General features: G+C 45.4%; 1 protein-coding gene across 2 annotated transcripts in view; it reads right to left on the bottom strand.

Annotated features, from left to right (window-relative positions):
• Positions 1-25655, bottom strand: part of LOC143769335 (uncharacterized) — a 68510-nt gene extending 42855 nt beyond the window's left edge. Inside the window, exons 1-3 of one of the 2 annotated variants that reach the window (XM_077257819.1) lie at positions 25610-25655; positions 19095-19243; positions 14252-14280 (exon numbers count right to left, since the gene is read on the bottom strand). In XM_077257819.1, the coding sequence (XP_077113934.1) occupies positions 14252-14269 (18 nt within the window). In that variant the 5' untranslated portion in view covers positions 14270-14280; positions 19095-19243; positions 25610-25655. The remainder of the gene's footprint in view (positions 1-14251; positions 14281-19094; positions 19244-25609) is intronic. The other variant, XM_077257820.1, reaches the window with a different exon arrangement.
• Positions 25656-26556: the final 901 nt, after the last annotated feature.

The raw sequence follows: 26556 nt of genomic DNA, 5'->3' as shown, positions 1-26556 counted from the left end.
GTTGTCGCGTCGGTCTGGGCCAGATGGAAAAGACGTCAGCTGTTCACCCGCAGAGCCACACTCCACATAGAGAATAATGGAGCCTCCAGCACCGACCTCCACCCGCAGAGCCGCACTCCACATAGTGAATAATGGAGCCTCCAGCACCGACCTCCACCCGCAGAGCCACACTCCACATAGAGAATAATGGGGCCTCCAGCACCGACCTCCACCCGCAGAGCCGCACTTCACAGAGAATAATGGAGACTCCAGCACCGACCTCCACCCGCAGAGCCGCACTCCACATAGAGAATAATGGAGCCTCCAGCACCGACCTCCACCCGCAGAGCCGCACTCCACATAGAGAAAAATGGAGCCTCCAGCACCGACCTCCACCCGCAGAGCCGCACACCACATAGAGAATAATGGAGCCTCCAGCACCGACCTCCACCCGCAGAGCCGCACTCCAGAGAATAATGGGGCCTCCAGCACCGACCTCCACCCGCAGAGCCGCACTCCACATAGAGAATAATGGAGCCTCCAGCACCGACCTCCACCCGCAGAGCCGCACTCCACATAGAGAATAATGGAGCCTCCAGCACCGACCTCCACCCGCAGAGCCACACTCCACATAGAGAATAATGGAGCCTCCAGCACCGACCTCCACCCGCAGAGCCACACTACACAGAGAATAATGGAGCCTCCAGCACCGACCTCCACCCGCAGAGCCGCACTCCACATAGAGAATAATGGAGCCTCCAGCACCAACCTCCACCCGCAGAGCCACACTCCACATAGAGAATAATGGAGCCTCCAGAACCGACCTCCACCCGCAGAGCCGCACTCCACATAGAGAATAATGGAGCCTCCAGCACCAACCTCCACCCGCAGAGCCGCACTCCACATAGAGAATAATGGAGCCTCCAGCACCGACCTCCACCCGCAGAGCCACACTCCACATAGAGAATAATGGAGCCTCCAGCACCGACCTCCACCCGCAGAGCCGCACTCCACATAGAGAATAATGGAGCCTCCAGCACCGACCTCCACCCGCAGAGCCACACTCCACATAGAGAATAATGGAGCCTCCAGCACCGACCTCCACCCGCAGAGCCACACTACACAGAGAATAATGGAGCCTCCAGCACCGACCTCCACCCGCAGAGCCGCACTCCACATAGAGAATAATGGAGCCTCCAGCACCAACCTCCACCCGCAGAGCCGCACTCCACATAGAGAATAATGGAGCCTCCAGCACCGACCTCCACCCGCAGAGCCGCACTCCACATAGAGAATAATGGAGCCTCCAGCACCGACCTCCACCCGCAGAGCCGCACTCCACATATATGGCTGCTCTGTGCGCACAGGACCTGTGATGAGGTCACAGGAGGGGAGGAGTCAGGGGTCACATGATCAGGGGCCTCAGTGTATGCAGGACTCTGCTGTGCTGGTTGTCATGGTGCTGGATGAGGGGAAGTTTGTGTTTGGGTCAGGAGGGGTTTACAGTGTGTACGGAGCGGAGCCGCATTTGTACAAGGTGTACGGAGCGGAGCCGTGTGTGTACGGAGCGGAGCCGTGTGTGTACGGAGCGGAGCCGTGTGTGTACGGATGTACGAGGTACAGAAGTCATTGAGCTGTAGGTTGGATTGCTGCTAAAGGGAAAAAAAATCTCTTTAATTCTTCTTTGTTAGCGAGTGTGAACGAGCTGAGTGTGACCGGAGCGTAAGTGCGAACTGAAGTAAGTGTGTGACTTGTGATTTAGTGACTTTGGATTCAGGGAGTTTACAAGGGAGGAATTACTGAATTGCTTTTTGCCTTTTATTAATATTCTAAATTTCTTTTTAACTTTTCTGTCTGGTGCAATCCCCATTAGGAAATGTGCTCCACTATTGTTAATGCCATCCAGTGCACATCTTGCCACATGTAAGCAGTCCTTGAGCAGCCGGGCGAGGGGGCATACTGCTGTGCGAGATGTGAGCACGTTGTGCATTTGGAAGCCCAGATTCTGGATCTAAATGTGCAGCTGGCAACACTGAGATCCATAGACAATATGGAGAGGAGTCTGCTGCTCACTGAGCTCAATGGGACAGATGAGGGGGGATGGTAGGATGGAGCTGCAGGACAGTGGAGCAGCTAGCTGGGTGACAGAAGGCCGGGTAGAGGAAAGAGTGCCAGGGAGGCTAGTCCTGATCTGCACACCCCAATACGTTTGCTAAGTTGGCAGATGAGGGGGGTCCCCCTACAGGGGTAGCACTACTGCAGCCAGGCATGTCCTCTGAAAGCCGGAGGAGTGTCTGCTCCAGTAAGGAGGGAAATAGGAGAGCAGGGCAGGCCAGACAGGTGCTGGTAGTGGGGGACTCTATTATTAGGGGAACAGATAGGGCAATCTGTCACAAAGACAGGGATCGTCGAACGGTGTACTGCCTACCTGGTGCTCGAGTCTAACACATCGCTAATCGGGTGGACAGATTACTGGGACGGGCTGGTGAGGACCCAGCGGTCATGGTGCACATTGGCACAAATGACAATGTTAGAGGTAGGTGGAAGGTCATTAAAGCAAGGACCTCCAAGGTGGTATTCTCAGAAATACTGACTGTACCACGTGCCACGCCAGAGGCAAAGGGAAATTAAGGAGATAAATAAGTGACTCAGGAATTAGTGTAGGAAGGAGGAGTTTGGGTTCCTGGAGAACTGGGCCAACTTCTTAGCTACAGGTTCTATGCTGGGGATGGGCTCAGTAGCGTAGCTACCAGGGGGGCAGAGGGGACCATCGCCCCGGGCTCGGTGTTCAGAGGGGGCCCACCTGGAGCTATGCTACTGTAACTGCACGCGCCAATACAATTACATTCTGCGGCAGAGCAGGGAGAATCTTTCTCCCTGCTCTGCCACTATGGGGCCCCTGAGCAGGCAGTGAGGGGCCCGTTGCCAGCAGTGGGCCTCCCACCCATCACCGCTAGGTCAGCTGTTTTGGCATTTAGCCAATACAGCTGACCGCATTGATGAGGTAAGGAGCGCTATGCTCCTGCCATCATCTCCCTGTCAGCGTCTGACATCGCCGACCTTGACAGCGGGCGCGATGACGTCACTACCTGGTGCCCACTGTCAGATGAGCGGGAGCTCGGAGCACCGCAGGAACAAGGAGGAAGAGGTTAGTATTTAAATTTTTTTTATTGGGGCTGCCTTATACTACAGGGTCTGCCTATGGGGGTGATCCTTATGCTACTGGGTCTGCCCATGGGGGTGCTGCCTTATAATACAGGGTCTGCCTATGGGAGTCTGCCTTATACTACAGGGTCTGCGCCTATGGGGTGCTGCTTTATACTACAGGGTCTGCCTATGGGGTGCTGCCTTATACTACAGCGTCTGCCTATGGGGGTGATCCTTATGCTACAGGGTCTGCCTATGGGGTGCTGCCTTATACTACAGGGTCTGCCTATGGGGTGCTGCCTTATACTACAGGGTCTGCCTATGGGATCCTGCCTTATACTACAGGGTCTGCCTATGGGGTGCTACCTTATAATACAGGGTCTGCCTATGGGGTGCTGCATTATACTACAGGGTCTGCCTATGGGGGTTGATGGGGAAATCAGGGACCACCTTAATACATTCGTATAATTCATACACATATTCATATATTTCTCTAACAGAATATGTCTGAACATGTCCAAGCTTTGCTAAGTTATTCTGCTGACTATTGATTACCAATTAGAATTGCTGACGAAGGTGAGGTTAATCAGATGAGACTTAGGAACTCTCTCACCACATACCTGTCCACAGTTCTCTCCTTATAAGGAATAAACTGATGAATTAAGAATGATCTCATATGTAATAAACAGCTGATTTGTTCACGAACATAATGTATACGCCTACTCAAAAGTGTATATAACTGACTGTCCGGAAGTATTAAATTTATGGCATCTGAACAGATTACGTCTGTCTCTGTCCATCAATGCTTAAGCATCCTCACATTTGGCAGCCATCCAATATCCCTGAGGGTCTGACTTGCAGACCAACCTAACATTTTGGCATCCCTTTGGGTGGGCTGGCCAAGACGGAAGACCGCCAATATCTGAAGCCCGGCAAGCCGCAGACCTGAGAGCAAGGACACACAGACAATCGCGGGAAGGTAAGAACCATTAGTTTCTTACAAACTCTCTCTGTGTCTCCACCTGTCTCTTAATCTGCAGCCGAGCTCTAGGTATGTTATAGTCAGGTCTTTCTATAAAGGCCAGCCCATATGGTTTGGCAAAGAACCATAGAATATCCTAAGTGATACTCGAAAGGCATATTGGATTGGTCAATTTTATGTGCTGCTATCCTTGTTATATGTCCTGTTATATGTCTAGCATATGACTGAAGAGTGAGTGAGTGTGTGATTCACCCTTGAGGAGACGTCCTCTTGGGGAGTGATAGAGATACGGTGTAAAAAGCAGGTTGAAACGGGATAGGGCCTCTGCAGTTCCCTCCGGTGACCCTTCAGGGCATCCTGGGTCAGAGGTCAAGTCCGTCTGTGTCTATCTGTCCTTGTACACACAAGCTGCCCCTCTCCAGATGGTGCTAGTAGATCGGGAGATAATTTTGATCACATTAATCTGCCTGCTGTTAGCTAGTTTTGTTCTCTGGTTAATATATAGGGTTTCTGTGTATGCCATATTAAGTCTGAAGGAGGTGCCCTTGATTAGACCAGGAGGCCTGAGTGGGATTAGTGAGTGACGCTGCGGCGGTCACAAGGGGCCAAATCACTAATCATTATCCCCATAGTCGGCACACCTGAGTATTTAGCATAGGTTACGAAAGCAAGCGGAAAGGGTACTTAGAAGTTAGCACGCCAGCACTGTGACGTAAGTGTAGGTTAGCAAGTTGCTACGAGTTAGAGGCAGTGAGAAGTGGGCACAATAGAGGCTACACATTAAGAGAACAGTGAAATATCAGTGTCAGTCAGGAAAACCAGAGAACACACAGAAGAAGAAAGAGAGAGCAGGCAGCAAGGGGGAACATAGATTGCAAAGAGCACAGGGAGGGGTGCAGCGCCCATGAGATAGTAAAGAAAAGGAAAGGTAAAGTTGCTGTGAAGGACTCTAGAAAGTTGTTGAAAAGTTTGGGGATGAAAAATGACCCGCTAGATCCTTTCCTTTGGAACTCAGCTCTAACAGGGAGTATGGGATGGATCACAGATAATAAGTTGTTAATACAGGCAAGGGCTTGGGCAGATGTAGCAAAGGAGTTAAAGAGAGAAGGAGGTTGGGTTAAGGTAGAAACACCACAAGGGGTTAGATTCAGACAGAAAACAAAAATACCTCCGCCATATCAACCCCATCTCACGGCTCCTGCTCCACCAAGTCCGGATGGATGGGTGTGTGTGTGTGTGGACAGCAAAACCCTGACTGGCGTGAACAATGTTCTGCCTGCGGGAGACCAAGACCCTACAGGGCAACAGGACTTTATCCTGTCATCCACACTCACACTACGACAAGACAATGGGCACAATGTGACAATAAAATCAGAAGACAGCCTAGGCACACCCAACACACTAGATGACGGAGACTATCAACCAAATCTCCACACTATGGACGCAACCGGCGCTGCAGCAGCACCATCAACATTTACCCCCAGACGCTCGACTGCACCCATGACTACAAGAACTGTCTCCCACTACAAACCATGGAGCCCAAAAGATCGCATGACACTGGTCAATAACGCCCCTGACCCATATGATTTACCCATGGCCTTCTACAGATGGATGGTAGGACTGAATAATACCTACACATATACATGAGCAGACTTAGAGTCCGTCCTAAGAGGGAAAATTGGGGACGCACAAATGGAGTCAGTTCTGGAGGCAATAAAAAGTGCAGGGAGATCATATAGTTTAGAACGGGAGTTGGACGCACAGTATGTCAGAACTGTAGAGTCAGGGTTACACTTCCTACAAGGTCTACATGCATGGTGCCAGAAAAAGGTGGGGGAATCCACAATCTCCCTACTGGACATAGTACAAGGTCCTAATGACACCGTAGAACAGTTCTGGGGAAATTCGAAACAGAGACATGCAGATTTGGGTTAAGAAAACATGGGAGAAGCAGGTAGGAAGCTTTTCCATGGGGCATTCATAGCAGGGCTTAAACAACAGCTCAGGCAGAAGGTCCAGGCAGCTAAGCCCGACTGGAGAATATGCCAGATAGAAGAATTGGTACGGGAGGCAAAAGGGGTGGAATTAGATCAGAAGACAAAGCCAGTACAGATACATTATGCTTCCAATGACGTTAAGGGGCACAGGACAACTTCTACCAGAAGGGACCGGCGGCAGATGGAGTGCTATAACTGTGGGAAAAGGGGGCACATCAGCCGTCAGTGCAGGGCACCCAGAAAAGAGACTCAGCCCAAGACGGACGCCTCAACCCAAAACCCACAATAGGAAACAGGCAACCCCGTAGCCATCTACCCCCTTAGGGCACGCACACACCCAAGCCCACAAGGGGTAGTCCCAGTACATCTCCCAGATGGTAGAAAAATCCCATTCCTGGTGGATACGGGGGCAGCCAAAACAGTAATCCGCCAGGAACATGTCAAATCATCAGACATATCAGACGATACCCTCTACACTCAAGGCTTTGAGGGATTGATCCAAGAATGCAAACTGACTAAACCACTGCCCCTCCGTTTAGTTGACCACACCTGCCTCGCACGGCTACTGATCAGTGACAAGTCACCTGTTAATTTGCTAGGTTCTGACGTCTTATAAGCAATACAAGCACATGTCATGTACGAACCTGACGGTACTGTTAAGCTGACAGCTGGAATTCCGGAATCCGCACTGTGCAAAGTGCTGGCGTGCCTGCACATCTCAGACTCCCTCTTCCCACCTGAAGAACATGAGTCACTGGCACAGGTCCCAGACGTGCTATGGGCAAAGTCCAAGACTGATATTGGACAAATGCCAGTTCCTCCTGTAATGATTAACTTGAAGCCAGGAGCAAAGCCACCTCAAGTTAAACAGTACCCTTTAAGTGCTGCTCAGGAAGAAGCAATAGGGAAGAATATCACAGATCTAATTGCTTCTGGGGCCATAAAACCTACAAAGTCTGTAGCAAACACTCCCTTATTTCCAGTAAAGAAGAAGGGTAGGAAAGGGGAGCCGGTCACCTACAGAATGGTCCATGACCTTAGGGCCTGAGTTACTCACACCAGTGGTACCAAACCCACATACCATCATGTCACAAATCCCGATAACTGCAGCTTGTTTCACCTGCATTGACCTTGCAAATGCTTACTTCTCTGTGCCTTTACACCAGGACTGTCAATATCTTTTTGCTTTCACTTTCAGGGGCCAGCAGTATACGTGGATGGTGCTACCGCAGGGGGCTCACAACTCTCCAACCTTTTATACGGCTGCATTGCAACTTGTTTTGCAGGATTGGATCATTCCACATGATGAGGTACTCCTACTCCAGTATGTCGATGACCTGCTCCTTTGTGCCCCAAACAGAGATGTATGCTGTGAAGCTACAATCTCGCTGCATCTTGCTTCCAAAGGGTGTAAAGCTTCGAGAGAAAAGTTACAGTTTTGTCAATTAAAGGTTGTATTTCTGGGACATTGCATATCACAGGGAGCACGCCACCTGACTGAGGACAGGAAAAAGGCAATCCAACTGCTAACGCCTCCCACAGGGATTCAACACCTATGTACTTTCTTGGGGTTCGCATCATATTGTAGGCCTTGGATTCGCTCTGCATCCATTCTCATGCAGCCACTCTATGATTGTCTGCCCACACAGCCTTTTCACCTCAGTCAGGAAGCCTTAGACAGTTTCTACTCACTCAAACTAGCAAATGTCTCTGCTTCAGCTCTAGGTACCCCAGACTATGCAAAACTTTTTCTTCTGTACTACACAGAAATGCAGGGACATGCTACCGGGGTCCTAGCCCAGAAACATGGTCAACAGGACAGGCCTGTTGCATACTACTCCGCCCGGTTAGATCCTGTTGGCAGAGGAGCCCCATCATGTGTTCGAGCAGTAGCGGCCGTCTCACTTCTGCTAGATAAGGCATCAGAGATTGTGCTTGACTACCAAGTAACTGTCTACACTCCACATGATCTACACAGCATACTCAGCCAGGTCCAACCTAAGCACATTGCTGTAGCCAGACACCTCAGACTTCAATGTGCACTCTTAATGCCTCCCAATGTCACCTTAAAAAGATGCATGACTTTGAACCCAGCTACTCTCATTCCACTTGATGTAGTGGATTCATAGGGGGGGAAAGGAGGCAGGCCAAGGAAAACCACTAATTTTGCAAAATTTGACAGAAGAAGAGCTATTTGATGCATACCATGAACATGACTGTATAGCCCTTATGGCTCAAGAAACTGCAGGGTTCTCATGTTTCTGATGTACCTCTCACTAATCCAGATGTTGAGCTTTTTGTAGATGGTTGAAGGAGCAACGGTGAGGATGGCCGGTTCTACACTGGGTATGCAGTGGTCACTCAGCATGAGGTAGTAAAAGCAGAACCACTCCCTCCTCATATGTCTGCACAGGAGGCAGAGCTGACGACACTAATTGAAGCACTTTAAAGGGGCTGAAGGTAAACGGTACACCATTTACACAGACTCCAGGTACGGTTTTGGAGTCGCACATGACTACGGCCCCATATGGAGGGCAAGAGACTTTCTTACATCAACAGGTACTCCTATTAAGCATGGGCACCTCATCAAGCAGCTAATGGACGCACTACTACTTCCAAAGGATATTGCCATAGTTAAGGTAAAGGCACATACCAGGCTTGCGACCAACGACGCACGAGGCAATGACAACGCGGACCGAGCAGCCAAGGAAGCTGCAAGGAAGCCACGGCGACACGAGACCCCTGCGGCCACTCCACTGATTATAGTAAGCACTGTGTGTAACCAGTTGGACTTGAGTATCTTACAGGCTCTGACTCGGCAAGCCACCGGGGAAGAGAAAAAGGTCTGGTCGAAAGCTGGAGCTCGGGAGCACAAAGGTTTGTGGAAGGTGGGACAGTGGGTGTGTCTCCAAGATCTCTGTATCCTGCAATGGCTCAAGCGGCCCACTGTCCAACGCACCTGTCTAAGAATGCCATGTGTGCTCTGGTGGAAAAGCAATGGGTCGCACCTGGTTTCACAATGGTTGAAACTAGGTTTACACAGGCATGTCTCACATGTGCACAACACAATCCAGGCAGTGTAGTGAAAGTACCACAAAAACACACACCTAAGCCCCTCTATCTGTTTCAACAACTGCAGATTGACTTCATACAGCTTCCCAAGGTAGGAACGTATGAATATTGTCTTGTGTGTGTCGACCTCTTCTCAGGGTGGCCGGAAGCTTTCCCGATGCCAAAAGCTACTGCACGAGCCACTGCAAAGAAATTGATGTCAGAAGTCTTCTGTAGATTCGGACTGCCTGAAACCATAGAATCTGACAGAGGTACCTACTTCACTGGAGAGGTAATGTAAAATGTCATGCAAATGTTAGGGGTCACACAGGCGTTTCACACCCCCTACAGACCACAAGCTAGCGGCAAGGTAGAACGGCTAAATGGTACACTTAAGCTAAAGATCCAGAAAGCGAGTGAGGAATTGGGAAACCATGGACAGAGTGTTTGCCTTTAGCTCTGTTCTCCATCAGTTACACGCCTAACAGAAAGACAAAGGTGTCCCCCTTTGAGGTTTTGTTTGGGTCAGCACCAAGACTAGGCCTGTACTTCCCACAGACACTGCAGCTTCAGTGTGACAGCCTCACCAGCTATGTCCAGGGCCTTCAAACGAGGCTCTCATTCGTGCATAAACAAGTGTTTGATTCTATTCCAGACCCAGAGAGCCGATAGGGAACCCATTCTCTCCAGCCTAGAGATTGAGTGGTGGTCAAAGACATACACGGAAGCCACTGGAACCGGGATTTGACGGACACTTCCAAGTCCTCCTCACCACAGCCACATCAGTAAAGCTTGAGGGAAAGCCCACCTGGATCCATGCAAGCCACTGCAAGATCCTGGATCCTGCTCCTGATGATGCTGAGGACCCTTCCCCAGAGAAGACAGATGGCTCAGACAAGCCAGCGCGACACTTATAATAAAGTAGCCCCGCTTAGACTTGATGTTGCAAAAAATGTGGACTGGATACACTATATTTACTATAATCAACAAAGATTTATAACGTATACTAGAGATGCACTGACAAATCTGGTAGATCACTTCACCGACAAATAAAGATGCCATCAGTCAAATCACACACATAAAATTTAACACTCACAATAATGAATATATGAAATGCTATGACTGAGAATAAGATATGATCTCCCCATCCTATGGGGGATTCGGCCGAAGAATTGACTAGAAAGTCTGACACTGGCATTAGGCCCGTGACAGCACCTGTAGGTTAGAGGTAGAGTCATATCTAATCTCAAAAGGGGGAACTGATGGGGAAATCAGGGACCACCTTGATATATTCTTATAATTCATACACACACACATTCAGAATATGTCTGAACATGTCCAAGCTCTGCTAAGTCATTCTGCTGACAAGTGATTATCAATTAGAATTGCTGACAAAGTTAGGCCTAATCAGATAGAATCTTAAGAGCAGTGAGACTATGGAACTCTCTGCTGTATGATGTTGTAATGAGTGATTCATAACTAAATTTTAAGAAGGGACTGGATGCCTTTCTTCAAAAGTAAAATGTGACAGGTTATACATATTAGATTCCCTGATAGGGCATTGATCCAGTGAACTAGTCTGATTGCCGTATGTGGAGTCGTGAAGGAATTTTACTCCCCAATGTGGAGCTTACTCTTTGCCACATGGTTTATTTTGCCTTCCTCTAGATCAACATGTTAGGTTAGAATATGGGTTGAACTAGATAGACACTTCCTTCAACCCTAACCCCTTTACCCCCAAGGGTGGTTTGCATGTTAATGACCGGGCCAATTTTTACAATTCTGACCACTGTCAATTTATGAGGTTATAACTCTGGAACGCTTCAACTAATCCTAATGACTCTGACACTGTTTTCTCGTGTCATGTTGTACTTCATGATAGTGGTAAAATTTCTTTGATATTACCTGCGTTTATTTGTGAAAAAAGCGGAAATTTGGCAAACATTTTGAAAATTTCGCAATTTTCCAACTTTGAATTTTTATGCCCTGAAATCACAGAGATATGCCATGCAAAATACTTAATAAGTAACATTTCCCACATGTCTACTTTACATCAGCACAATTTTGGAACCAAACATTTTTTTTGTTAGGGAGTTATAAGAGTTAAACGTTGACCAGCAATTTCTCATTTTTACAACACCATTTTTTTTAGGGACGACACCTCAAGGTAATCAAAACCACAAGTTCATTAACCCTTCAGGTGTTTCACCGGAATTTTTGGAATGTTTAACAAAAAATGAACATTTAACTTTTCTTCACAAAAAATTTTATTCAGCTCCAATTTGTTTTATTTTACCAAGGGTAACAAGAGAAATTGTATCCCAAAATTTGTTGTACAATTTGTCCTGTGTATGCCGATACCCCATATGTGGGGGTAAACCACTGTTTGGGCGCATGGCAGAGCTCGGAATGGAAGGAGCACCGTTTGACTTTTCAAGGCAAAATTGTCTGGAATTGATATCGGACACCATGTCACGTTTGGAGAGCCGCTGATGTGCCTAAACATTGAAACCCCCCACAAGTGACACCATTTTGGAAAGTAGACCCCCTAAGGAACTTATCTAGATGTGTGGTGACCACTTTGACCCATCAAGTGCTTCACAGAAGTTTATAATGTACAGCCATAAAAATAAAAAATCATATATTTTTTCACAAAAATGATCTTTTCGCCCCAATTTTTAATTTTCCCAAGGGTAACAGAAGAAATTGGACCACAAAAGTTGTTGTGCAATTTGTCCTGGGTACGCCGATACCCCATATGTGGGGGTAAACCACTGTTTGGGCGCATGGCAGAGCTTGGAAGGGAAGGAGCGCCGTTTGACTTTTCAATGCAAAATTGGCTGGAATTGAGATCGGACACCATGTCGCGTTTGGAGAGCCCCTGATGTGCCTAAACAGTGGAAACCCCCCAATTCTAACTGAAACCCTAACCCAAACACACCCCTAATCACAACCCTAACCATAACCCTAACCCGAACACGTCCATAACCTTGATCCCAAAGAAACCCCTAACCCCAACACACCCCTAACCCTAATCCCCAAACTAACCACACCCCTAACTCCAACACACCCCTAACCCTTATCCCAACCGTAAATGTTTTTTTTTTTTTTTTTAACATGTAAATATTTTTTTTAACTTGTTTACTTGTTTACATATATATGTAGCAATAGAGCAAACTGCAAACCAATAAATAAAAACAGAGAAAAATGTGCACACCGGGATATATAGTAGTAATTCAATAAATAAATCCATAAATATACCCTCAATATAGTATTTGGAAATCCTGTTACTTGAATAGAAAATAAGTGACCATGGAAAAGTGAAAATGTATATCAATATGATCACAAAGAGAGGCCCTTGAGACCTCTATGGTTACTGATGCAGGCCTGCTGTGAGCGCCACCCTGTGGTCGGCGCTCATAGCAAGCCTGCAATTCAGCTACATAGCAGCGATCTAATGATCGCTGCTATGTAGCTGAGCCGATCGAGTTGTGCCAGCTTCTAGCCTCCCAGGCTATTGAAGCATGGCAAAAGTAAAAAAAAAAATGTTTTTATAAATATGAAAAAAATAAAAAAAAAAATATAAAAAAAGTTTAGATCACCCCCCTTTCGCCCCATCCAAAATAAAACAATAATAAAAAAAAAAATCAAACCTACACATATTTGGTATCGCCGAGTTCAGAATCGCCCGATCAATAAAAGAAAAGCATTAACCTGCTCGCTAAACGGCGTAGCGAGAAAAAAATTGAAACGCCAGAATTACGTTTTTTTGGTCGTCGCGACATTGCATTAAAATGCAATAATGGGCAATCAAAAGAACGTCTCTGTACAAATGTGGTATAATTAAAAAAAAGTCAGCTTGGCACGCAAAAATTAAGCCCTCACCCGACCCCAGATCCAGAAAAATGGAGACGCTACGGGTATCGGAAAATAGGGCTTTTTTTTTCAGCAAAGTTTTGAATTTTTTTTTCAGCACTTAGATAAAAAATAACCTAGACATGTTAGGTGTCTATGAACTCGTAATGACCTGGAGAATCATAATATCAGGTCACTTTTAGCATTTAGTGAACCTAGCAAAAAAGCCAAACAAAAAACTAGTGTGGGACTGCACTTTTTTTGTATTTTCACCACACTTGGAATTTTGTTCCCGTTTTCTAGTAAAAAAAAACATGCTAAAACCAATGGTGTCGTTCAGAAGTACAACTCGTCCCTCAGAAAATAAGCCCTCACATGGCCATATTGATGGAAAATAGCTCTCCCTGGGGCTCCCAGTGTTGTGACATGTGACGGCCGGCGCCCAATCAGCACTTGCGTCACTGTCTCCGCCTTCAGACAAATCGAACATGAAGAGGAAGTCAGGTTCTTGCTTGATATTAAAAAAAAGAGTTCCAGTTCTTGCTTGATTTGTCCCTGGAGAACTATGCCGACAATCTGAGAACGGTGCCAGTATGGCAGGCGAGTATTTATTATTTTATTGGGGCATGAGATAAAGTTCTCCAGGTAGTGGACAACTTCTTTAGTGTTCTACAGGAGTTAGATGACTTTGGGCCACTGATTTCACACCACCAATACATACGTAGTGATGGCCCACATCAAACGCAGGTCACACCAACCTGTAATGCTTGTGTGAGATCAGTGGCCCAAAGTCATTTAACCCTTTCAATAATGCCCTTCAGTGCCCACTTTGATGGACATATTTGTGCCAGGTTTATCATTTTGCAGCGGTTTTTAAGTGTATTCACACCAGGGCACCTCACTGCATTGTATTTTATTATTATAATTTGTTATTTTTGTCTGCCAAATAAGAAATAAATTTCAGCCCTGAATAAGAAACTGGACAAATAAGAAACCAACTTCAGCATCATAACTAGCAGCATTATAGCTACCCGGGAGAAGGCAGAGGGGGCTCTCAGAGGCACACCCGAAGCTACGCTACGGTTAACTGTATCGGTGTGTACAGGACTGCAGTATACTATATGGAGGACAATGGGGAGTACATTATGCTGTATGAAGGACTGGGGGAGTGTATTATACTGTATGGAGCAATATGGGTAGTGTAATATACTCATGTATAGAAAAGAAAAAGTCAGCTCACCAATACTTCAAGGTGCATGGAACTCTGTCCTGATAAGACGTATGCAAGAAAAAAAACAAAAAACTGTTGTTTGTTCCAGCTTCTTGGGATAAAAACTTCTTAAAAGTATTCAAGCAATTGAAAACATGATAAGCTCCTAGACCACACAGACAACAGAGTGACGCATTTCGATCGCAAAAGCGATCTTTATCAAAGCTGCTATCCTAAAGGTACCTTCACACTAGACGATATCGCTAGCGATCCGTGACTTTGCAGCGTCCTGGCTAGCGATATTGTTTAGTTTGACAGGCAGCAGCGATCAGGATCCTGCTGTGATGTCGCTGGTCGTTGAATAAAGTTCACAACTTTATTTGGTCGTCCGATCGCCGTGTATCGTGTTTGACAGCAAAAGAAACGATACCAGCGATATTTTACACTGGTAACCAGGGTAAATATCGGGTTACTAAGCGCAGGGCCGCGCTTAGTAACCCGATGTTTACCCTGGTTACAAGCGTAAAATGTAAAAAAAAAAAAAAACAGTACATACTCACCTTCACGTCCCCTGCCGTTCGCTTCCTGCACTGACTGAGCGCCGGCCCTAAAGTGAAAGTAAAAGCACAGTGGTGACATCACCGCTCTGCTGTTAGGGCCGGCGCTCAGTCAGTGCAGGAAGCAGACGCCGGGGGACGCGAAGGTGAGTATGTACTGTTTGTTTTTTTACATTTTACACTGGTAACCAGGGTAAACATTGGGTTTCTAAGCGCGGCCCTGCGCTTAGCGACCCGATGTTTACCCCTGGTTACCAGGGGACTTCGGCATTGTTGGTCGCTGGAGAGCGGTCTGTGTGACAGCTCTCCAGCGACCAAACAGCGACGCTGCAGCGATCGGCATCGTTGTCTGTATCGCTGCAGCGTCGCTATGTGTGACGGTACCTTTAGGACACAATTGTTTTTTTAGGAAAGCTAAACCAATTAAACACCTGAAATATGTCACATGGTAGGTAATGTCCTGACACAAAAGTTTGTAAAAAACAGACACAAAAACACATCACGTGAATAAATACATATACGACAAAAAAAAAAAATATATATATATATATATATATATATATATATATATATATATATATATATATATATATATATATATATATATATATATATACACACACACATACATTGCTAGAAAATAATTGACAAAATGCTGTTAATAATGAAACATGATCTCATTGCGTCTGTTTAACCCATTTGGAAACCTAGTAACTACATTGTATATCCAATAGGCTTCATGAGTCAGTAAGAGGCGTCTGATATCGCCACTCCGCAACGGTTTATTAACTCATTTTAATCCGCAAGAGAGATAATACCGCATGAGTGTTGGTATATGAAATGTTTGGCCAGACTGAAATAGTCTGGGTGAAATGGTGGATGAGGATGAGGAAAAAGCCAATATGCTAAATTACTATTTTCATCAGTATTTACACAAGAAAATCCCATGGCAGACAATATGATCAGTGATAGCAAAAATTCCCCATTAAGTGTCACCTGCTTAACCCAGCAGGAAGTACAGCGGCGTCTAAAAATCACTAAAATTGACAAATCTCCGGGCCCGGATGGGATCCACCCCCGAGTACTGCAGGAACTAAGTACAGTCATTGATAGACCATTATTTTTAATCTTTAAAGACTCCATAATAACAGGGTCTGTACCACAGGACTGGCGTATAGCAAATGTGGTGCCAATATTCAAAAAAGGGGCAAAAACTGAACTCGGTAATTATAGGCCAGTAAGCTTAAAGGGACTCTGTCACCTGAATTTGGAGGGAACAATCTTTAGCCATAGGGGCGGGGTTTTCGCGTGTTTGATGCACCCTTTCCTTACCCGCTGGCTGCATGCTGGCTGCAATATTGGATTGAAGTTCATTCTCTGTCCTCCGTAGTACATGCCTGCACAAGGCAATCTTGCCTTACGCAGGCGTGTACTATGGAGGACAGAGAATGAACTTCAATCCCATATTGCAGCCAGCATGCAGCCAGCGGGTAAGGAAAGGGTGCATCAAACACGCGAAAACCCCGCCCCTATGGCTAAAGATTGTTCCCTCCAAATTCAGGTGACAGTGTCCCTTTAACCTCTACTGTGGGTAAAATCCTGGAGGACATTCTAAGGGATGCTATACTGGAGTATCTGAAGAGGAATAACCTCATGACCCAGTATCAGCACGGGTTTACTAGGGACTGTTCATGTCAGACTAATTTGATCAGCTTCTATGAAGAGGTAAGTTCCGGACTGGACAAAGGGAACCCAGTGGACGTAGTGTATATGGACTTTTCAAAAGCTTTTGATACGGTGCCACACAAAAGGTTGATACATAAAATGAGAATAATGGGGATAGGGGAAAATATATGTACGTGGGTTAAAAGCTGGCTCAGGGATAGGAAACAAAGGGTGGTAATTAATGGAGCACACTCGGACTGGGTCGCGGTTAGCAGTGGGGTACCACAGGGGTCAGTATTGGGCCCTCTTCTTTTTAACATATTTATTAATGACCTTGTAGGAGGCATACAGAGTAGAATTTCAATATTTGCAGATGACACTAAACTCTGCAGGGTAATCAATACAGAGGAGGACAATTTTATATTACAGGATGATTTATGTAAACTAGAAGCTTGGGCTGATAAATGTCAAATGAGCTTTAATGGGGATAAATGTACAGTCATGGACAAAAATTTTGAGAATGAGACAAATATTAATTTTTCCAAAGTCTACTGCTTCATTTTTTCTAATGGCAATTTGCATATACTCCTGAGTGTCAGAGTGATCAGCTTAACAGCAATTACTGTACTTGCAAAGTCAATATTTGCCCAGAAAATGAACTTTAACCCCCAAAACACATTTCAACATCATTGCAGTCCTGCCTTAAAAGGAGCAGCTAACATCGTTTTAGTGATTGATCCATTAACACAGGTGTGGGTGTTGATGAGGACAGGGTTGGCGATCAGTCAGTCATGATTAAGTAAGAATGACATCACTGGACACTTTAAAAGGATGCTGGTGCTTGGTATCATTGTTTCTCTTCAGTTAACCATGGTTATCTCTAAAGAATCACATGCAGCCATCATTGCACTGCACAAAAATGGCCTAACAGGGAAGAGTATCGCAGCTACAAAGATTGCACCTCAGTCAACAATCTATCGCATCATCAAAAACTTCAAGGAGAGAGCTTCCATTGTTGTCAAAAAGGCTCCAGGGCGCCCAAGAGAGACCAGCAAGCGCCAGGACCGTATCTTAAAACTGTTTCAGCTGCGTGATCGGACTACCAGCAGTGCCGAGCTTGCTCAGGAATGGCAGCAGGCTGGTGTGAGTGCTACTGCACGCACTGTGAGGCAGAGACTCTTTGAGCAAGGCCTGGTTTCAAGGAGGGCAGCAAAGAAGCCACTTCTCTCCAGAAAAAACATCAGGGACCGACTGATATTCTGCAAAAGGTACAGGGAGTGGACTGCTGAGGACTGGGGCAAAGTCATTTTCTCTGATGAATCCCCTTTTCGATTGTTTGGGACATCTGGAAAACAGCTTATTCGGAGAAGAAGAGGTGAGCGCTACCACCAGTCTTGTCTCATGCCAACTGTAAAGCATCCTGAAACCATTCATGTGTGGGGTTGCTTCTCAGCCAAGGGAATCGGCTCACTCACAGTCTTGCCTAAAAACACAGCCATGAATAAAGAATGGTACCAGAATGTCCCCCAAGAGCAACTTCTCCCAACCGACCAAGAGCAGTTTGGCGACCAACAATGCCTTTTCCAGCATGATGGAGCACCTTGCCATAAAGCAAAGGAGATAACTAAATGGCTCATGGAACAAAACATAGAGATTTTGGGTCCATGGCCTGGAAACTCCCCAGATCTTAATCCCATTGAGAACTTGTGGTCAATCATCAAGAGACGGGTGGACAAACAAAAACCAACAAATTCTGGCAAAATGCAAGCATTGATTATGCAAGAATGGACTGAAATCAGTCAGGATTTGGTCCAGAAGTTGATTGAGAGCAGGGAGAATTGCAGAGGTCTTGAAGAAGAAGGGTCAACACTGCAAATATTGACTTGCTGCATTAACTCATTCTAACTGTCAATATAACCTATTGGTACTCATAATATGATTGCAATTATACTTCTGTATGTGATATAAACATCAAACACTAAGAAAAACCAGAGGGCAGCAGATCATGTGAAAATATAATTTTGGTGTCATTCTCAAAACTTTTGGCCATGACTGTAAGGTCATTCACTTGGGTAGAAGTAATAAGATGTTTAACTATGTGCTTAATTCTAAAACTCTGGGAAAAACCATCAATGAAAAAGACCTGGGCATATGGGTGGATGACAAACTCACATTTAGTGGCCAGTGTCAGGCAGCTGCTACAAAGGCAAACAAAATAATGGGATGCATTAAAAGAGGCATAGATGCTCATGAGGAGAACATAATTTTACCTCTATACAAGTCACTAGTGCGACCACACTTAGAATACTGTGCACAGTTCTGGTCTACGGTGTATAAGAAAGACATAGCTGAACTGGAGCGGGTGCAGAGAAGAGCGACCAAGGTTATTAGAGGAGTGGGGGGTCTGCAATACCAAGATAAGTTATTACACTTGGGGCTATTTAGTTTGGAAAAATGAAGGCTAAGGGGTGATCTTATTTTAATGTATAAATATATGACCAACAAGAAAAAGCAAAGCAGCACAGCCCACACAGGAGACGTGATGTGTAATAAATCCCGAAGGCAGTGGACCTGATAGTCTCGGGAGGTGCTCGCGTGTAAATCAGCAGATACTATATAACAGTCAAAGAACAAAGCGCGGCAGCACTCACCGATCCTGTAGCAAAAGCTTGTCTTTATTGAAGCATAATTATAACATCTTCACGGCACGGGGGTGTGGAGCGGAGGGAGGAGTGAGCAGAGAAGGACGACGGCCGTTTCACGCCAAAACAGCGCTTCTACGGGTCCCTGTTGAGAGGAACTGACGACAAGGGATATGGGTGAGTACACCTCCTCCTGCGTCAAGACCAATCAGCAAAAAAGAGACAGGTGCAGAATAAAACATAATGACACACGACACAATAACAAAAGTTAAAATATATATAGAGAAGAAACGTATAAAACAATCTCCATATATAGCATAGAAGTCAAACCAAACAAAAGAATATATATAACAGCCAAGAATTATCAATATAGGATAAAACTATTTGTGTGAAAGCGTCTTAATACTAACAGCTCTATTCCTGATTAGACGAATTACTTAGAATTACCCTTTATATCCCCAGAGGAAAAATCCACCTGGGCCGAACATAAAGCATATAGATACAATGGGAGCCGACAGAATGATTCCAAACTAGATCAGACCTACTCACAACGAAAGGCAATCAACCGACAATATAGAGCACACAAAATATTATATTCTAGAGGTTCTAGTGATCCACCTATCTTTTCCTTTATTCAATAGCCTGACATTCTGACTATCACAGTCACCAAGAGCCTATCCACATCGGTCATAAAAAGACCGACATATCAATCCTATCATTTAGACTTGCTGGCCCTGTTGCGCGTCTTTTCATGATCCATCTGGCCTCCTGTTGTAATAACAATTTATGTAAATCGCCTCCTTGTTTTGGTGGCATAACCCTCTCAATCCCTGCAAACGTCAATACGTCTGGATTCTCGTCGTGCTGTTCTCTGACATGTTGGATCAATCTGGGAACTCCTTTCCCTGAACGAACAGATTTATAATGTTCCCTGAAACGTATGTATAATCTCCGTATGGTTTTTCCAATATAAAATCGTTTACAGGGGCAGAAAACTACATAAACTATAAATATATGAGGGGACAGTACAAAGACCTTTCTGATGATCTTTTTACTCCTAGACCTGAGACAGGGACAAGGGGGCATCCTCTACGTCTGGAGGAAAGAAGGTTTAAGCATAATAACAGACGCGGATTCTTTCCTGTAAGAGCAGTGAGACTATGGAACTCTCTGCCGTATGATGTTGTAATGAGTGATTCATTAATTAAATTTAAAAGGGATCTGGATGCCTTTCTGGAAAAGTATAATGTTACAGGTTATATACACTGGATTCCTTGATAGGGCGTTGATCCAGGGAACTAGTCTGATTGCCGTATGTGGAGTTGGGAAGGAATTTTTTTCCCCAATGTGGAGCTTACTCTTTGCCACATGTTTTTTTTTGCCTTCCTCTGGATCAACATGTTAGGGCATGTTAGGTTAGGCTATGGGTTGAACTAGATGGACTTAGTCTTCCTTCAACCTTAATAACTATGTTACTATGTTAGGGTGAGGTGTACTATCCTCTCCGCCATCTTGTCTCTGTCCATATCCATCTTTGATGGGTAATTCTGAAAAATGATTTTATATGAAGGATCTTCACTGAGAGGATCCGATATTGTAGAAACCTGAATGGAAAGATAAGCAAATGTAACATAATAAAAATCCTGTGTAATAATACAATTACTGGAGATAATAAGGGAAACATATGAGGAGATTTATTATTTTACAATATTTAGTGTAAAATAAAGCCAGGCTGAATCAAAGAATGCGGAAACGTCTGAACAAAAGGATGACCGTCATAAAAATGATGTAGGAAGACTGACGAGTTTGGAAGCGTTTCACTGCGACTCAATTAAGGACTATAGGTCACATCTGAAAATCATAATAGGCAAAATGGATGTAATATGAGAACATTGTCGAGCAAAGAAGTTTAACTGTATGTGGTGGTCAATGGTGAAGTCAGTTTGTCACCTTTAACTCTACCTCCCGAACTTTTTTATACATGTTGGGAACAGCTCAGGAGTCTAAGCATTTACTACAAGTTATTAGGAGACACAATTCATATTTCCAGATGACATCCTTTGGTATGACAGCTGGACTTGAAGCAGCATTTATGTTGACTTTTAAAGTCCAGGGACAAATATATCACAAAATAGGTCTGATGCTTCCTGTAGCAAATCAAGACCCAACATTTTTACAAATTTGCTGTTTGGCAGATGAACAGATACAAGCTGATCGACCTTGTGAAGTTATACCTGAGACAAAAAGACATTGTTTTGAATTTGCACAGATTTTTTCATCAACACAATCAGTTAGTAAACCTTTATAAAACAGCCTTAGAAAGAATGCCAAGTGCGGAATATCAGGGTGTAATAAGAGCAGACAAGACACAAAAGGAGATTTACTTCTCCCGGTGTTAATGAAGTAGCTATTGTAATGGTTGGACGGGACTTTCTAAGCCGAGATATAATTATTCAGAGACGTAGAGAACATCTTCAGCGTATTACAGAAACACATAGATCATATGATGCTCTGCAATATCCTATAATATTGTGGAATGGCCAAGATGGCGATCACTATAATCTAACAGACTGATCCCAGCACTGCGAGGCCGACCAATAAAATATCAGCTATGGACTTCTACACCTACCAAATAATGACCAGACAACAATGGAGGCAACTGTCTCATCAATGTATAGTAGATACAGTCATGGTCCAAAGTATTGACACCCCTGCAATTCTGTCAGATAATACTCAGTTTCTTCCTGAAAATGATTGGAAACACAAATTCTTTGGTATTATTATCTTCATTTAATTTGTCTTAAATGAAAAAAACACAAAAGAGAATGAAGCAAAAAGCAAAACATTGATCATTTCACACAAAACTCCAAAAATGGGCCAGACAAAAGTATTGGCACCCTCAGCCTAATACTTGGTTGCACAACCTTTAGCCAAAATAACTGCGACCAACCGCTTCCGGTAACCATCAATGAGTTTCTTACAATGCTCTGCTGGAATTTTAGACCATTCTTCTTTGGCAAACTGCTCCAGGTCCCTGATATTTGAAGGGCACCTTCTCCAAACTGCCATTTTTAGATCTCTCCACAGGGGTTCTATGGGATTCAGGTCTGGACTCATTGCTGGCCACCTTAGAAGTCTCCAGTGCTTTCTTTCAAACCATTTTCTAGTGCTTTTTGAAGTATGTTTTGGGTCATTGTCCTGCTGGAAGACCCATGACCTCTGAGGGAGACCCAGCTTTCTCACACTGGGCCCTACATTATGCTGCAAAATTTGTTGGTAGTCTTCAGACTTCATAATGCCATGCACACGGTCAATCAGTCCAGTGCCAGAGGCAGCAAAGCAACCCCAAAACATCAGGGAACCTCCGCCATGTTTGACTGTAGGGACCGTGTTCTTTTCTTTGAATGCCTCTTTTTTTCTCCTGTAAACTCTATGTTGATGCCTTTGCCCAAAAAGCTCTACTTTTGTCTTATCTGACCAGAGAACATTCTTCCAAAACGTTTTAGGCTTTTTCAGGTACGTTTTGGCAAACTCCAGCCTGGCTTTTTTCATGTCTCGGGGTAAGAAGTGGGGTCTTCCTGGGTCTCCTACCATACAGTCCCTTTTCATTCAGACGCCGACGGATAGTACGGGTTGACACTGTTGTACCCTCGGACTGCAGGGCAGCTTGAACTTGTTTGGATGTTAGTCGAGGTTCTTTATCCAACATCCGCACAATCTTGCGTTGAAATCTCTTGTCAATTTTTCTTTTCCATCCACATCTAGGGAGGTTAGCCACAGTGCCATGGGCTTTAAACTTCTTGATGACACTGCGCACGGTAGACACAGGAACATTCAGGTCTTTGGAGATGGACTTGTAGCCTTGAGATTGCTCATGCTTCCTCACAATTTCGTTTCTCAAGTCCTCAGACAGTTCTTTGGTCTTCTTTTCTCCATGCTCAATGTGGTACACACAAGGACACAGGACAGAGGTTGAGTCAACTTTAATCCATGTCAACTGGCTGCAAGTGTGATTTAGTTATTGCCAACACCTGTTAGGTGCCACAGGTAAGTTACAGGTGCTGTTAATTACACTAATTAGAGAAGCATCACATGATTTTTCAAACAGTGCCAATACTTTTGTCCACCCCCTTTTTATGTTTGGTGTGGAATTATATCCAATTTGGCTTTAGAACAATTCTTTTTGTGTTTTTTTCATTTAAGACAAATTAAATGAAGATAATAATACCAAAGAATTTGTGTTTGCAATCATTTTCAGGAAGAAACTGAGTATTATCTGACAGAATTGCAGGGGTGTCAATACTTTTGGCCATGACTGTATGTATGCCAAGGTGGAAAGCGAGCTTCTTCTGTACATACAACTGAAGCAAGAAATATTCAGAGTGGATGAATACATTAATTTAAGAAATGCTATTGCCAATTATGGCAACGTGGTGGACAATTGGGTGAATGGTTATTTTACCGACTACATTAACAGGAAGTCCCAGACATAAGCACGAGTACGCTCAGGACGCCATGACACATGTTCGGATATACAGCCTTCCAGATTTGCTTATTACAGTTACATGTAATCCAACTTGGCCAGAGATAAGGGAAGAGCTTCTGAATGGTCAGTGCCCCTCTGATCAACATGATTTAAAGGGACCCTGTCAGCTGGATTGTGCATAGTAACCTACATACAGGCGACATTATACTGATTACTTTGATACCTTGGTTGATGAAATCCATCTTGTGGTTGTTGTTTAATCTTTATTTGCAATTTTCAGTTAATGAGATTCTCGTGGTTCGGGGCGGCCTGACAGCGGGGCTCTATGTGGTGCTCTGCTTACATATTCATACTGATGGCTTCTGACAGGTCACTGATCCCTCGCTGACCTGCCCCCTATTTTACATACTGAATATCATAGGTTTTAAAAAAAATAAACTCACATTCAGCAGGCAGGTGCCAGTGGGGGCGACGGTGCCTGCGCCATAGCATGTTCACATCTATAATGTCCTTTTAATTATTATATTTGACGATATAAACTTATTCAGAAAAAAAAAATCCCAAAATTGCGCCGGCAGCACCTGTGCAGCAGCATCTATGGTGAGCTGATGGATGTTACCACTCAGGTGCTGACCGTGCCATTTTGTTAGAGGGAAAAAAAATTACTCCTCCAAGATGGCATCGGCGGTGCCTGTGCAGTAACATCTCTAAGATCGCAAATAGATGCCACTGCACAGGCGCGGCTGGGGCCATTTTGAGAGAGATTTTTTTTTTTTTTAATAAGTTTATATCACCAAATAAAATAATTAAATGAGTATTGTAGATGTGATCGTGCTATGGCACAGTAGTTGCCACTGGCACCTACCTGCTGAATGTGAAATTATTTTTCTTCAAAACACATTACATTCAGTGTGTAAAATAGGGGGCAGGTCAGTGAGGGATCAGGGATCAGGTACAGGGACCTTACAACTAAGTAGCAGAAAACACACTGATTACTAAAGGTGCTAAGGTACCTCCCAATAATGGAAGGTGCCTTAAATATCAAAAGTCTCTGTCATGCAACGTGAAGGAAAGGCTAAGTGCAACATAAAGGGATAAGGGAAAGGGAACCAAACGGTAGGTAAGGAGGGGAGTGAAGACCCCTAGACAGATCTAACGTCACCCTGTCTGCCCTATTGTCTCTACATAGGTTCCGCACCTATTGCCGAGCAGGGTACCTAATCGTTGCCTGATCCTGGCGATAAGTCCTTCAACGGAAAGGACAGGATAGCGCTAGTCACTCCCCACTACTGCTAAAGACAGCTAGGATACACAAAACAAGGGGAAACTTAGCTTGAGTAGACGCAGAGAGAAACATCGTCGTCCTTCAAACGCCACAGAGGACGCTAGGTGACTGCTGCAGCTCCAGGCCTCAACAGGGACGTGCAAATAGAAAATATCACTCGCACTTGGAAGCAGCAAGTATATCACACTCAGGTCCAGGTGTGGCCACTAGCAGCAGGGAGGTGGCCACTCGTCTGCAAAGCAAACTACTGAGATCTTCTGCAGTGGATGCAGTGTAACGGTCTGCGGCCTCTGACACATCCGGCTATTGGCTGGGGATGTTTGCAGAAGTGCAGGTGCTGCCCCTGTGATAGGCCGGAGCGCGCCCGGAGCACACTGCCAGGAGACCTGCGCCACACAACCGACAAGAAGTCATCTCCGCGTCCATCTTGAAAATGGAGAAGATTATTTCACTGCGAACAATGCAGAGGAAAGAGCGGCTCCACCACCTAACAACAGAACTATAGATGGAGGCGCACGGCTCAGTCAGCACTAGGACTGCCCTGAATCCAGCGCTCTGGAAACTCCCGTCTGTAATATCACTGAGGGCTCAGGGGAGAGAAAGTATCACAGACAAGGAAGGTAATTGGGGTTAATGTACCGTGGGGCACAAGAAAGTGACCGAGGCCCGAGATCCGCACCTCCAGAGATCTGCAGGATCCAGTCACTTATGGGGGAATTGTACTTACTGCAGGAGACTTCTGCCAAACGTTACCTGGTCTTAAAGGGCAACTCCAGCAGACGAGCTGAATGGCTGCACTGTGCGCACAGGACCTGTGATGAGGTCACAGGAGGGGAGGAGTCAGGGGTCACATGATCAGGGGCCTCAGTGTATGCAGGACTCTGCTGTGCTGGTTGTCATGGTGCTGGATGAGGGGAAGTTTCTGTGTGGGGTCAGGAGGGGTTTACAGTGTGGATGTAGCAGAGCCGTGTGTGTACGAGGTGGACGGAGCGGAGCCGTGTGTGTGCGAGGTGGACGGAGCGGAGCCGTGTGTGTGAGGTGTACGGAGCGGAGCCGTGTGTGTGAGGTGTACAGAGCGGAGCCGTGTGTGTGAGGTGTACGGAGCGGAGCCGTGTGTGTGAGGTGTACGGAGCGGAGCCGTGTGTGTGAGGTGTACGGAGCGGAGCCGTGTGTGTGAGGTGTACAGAGCGGAGCCGTGTGTGTGAGGTGTACGGAGCGGAGCCGTGTGTGTGAGGTGTACGGAGCGGAGCCGTGTGTACGAGGTGTATGGAGCGGAGCCGTGTGTGCGGGGTGTACGGAGAGGACAGTATATAACACGTGAACATGGTGATGTTTCGGTGTAATGACCTTTCTCAGACACTCGCTGGATGGGGGCGCTGTGGGCAGAAATATCTTATAGGACGCTGCACAATTTATAAGGTAATTTCTGGAGAATGAGGTGACCCCCAGAATGTGGCAGGAGATCTCGCGGCTCCGGAGGGAAGAATCACTGTTTGGTTTTTGGATTTTACATTTGCCTGGAATAATGCGCAGCTGCCAGAACAGCGACCCCCAAAGTGACCCCATTACAGATCCACAGTCCTCAGCGAATCCATCTGGGTGTGGGGGGCATTTTCTTCCCACCATTACATCATAGATCTTTATATTTCTGGGTCATGGAAAAATTATTTTTTTCCACTAAAATGTTTTAGATCTAAATT

This window comes from Ranitomeya variabilis, chromosome 4, assembly GCF_051348905.1.
Source record: "Ranitomeya variabilis isolate aRanVar5 chromosome 4, aRanVar5.hap1, whole genome shotgun sequence".
NCBI lineage: Eukaryota > Metazoa > Chordata > Amphibia > Anura > Dendrobatidae > Ranitomeya > Ranitomeya variabilis.
The sequence above is the reverse complement of the archived record's forward strand: the minus strand, read 5'-3'. Positions and strand labels throughout refer to the sequence as shown.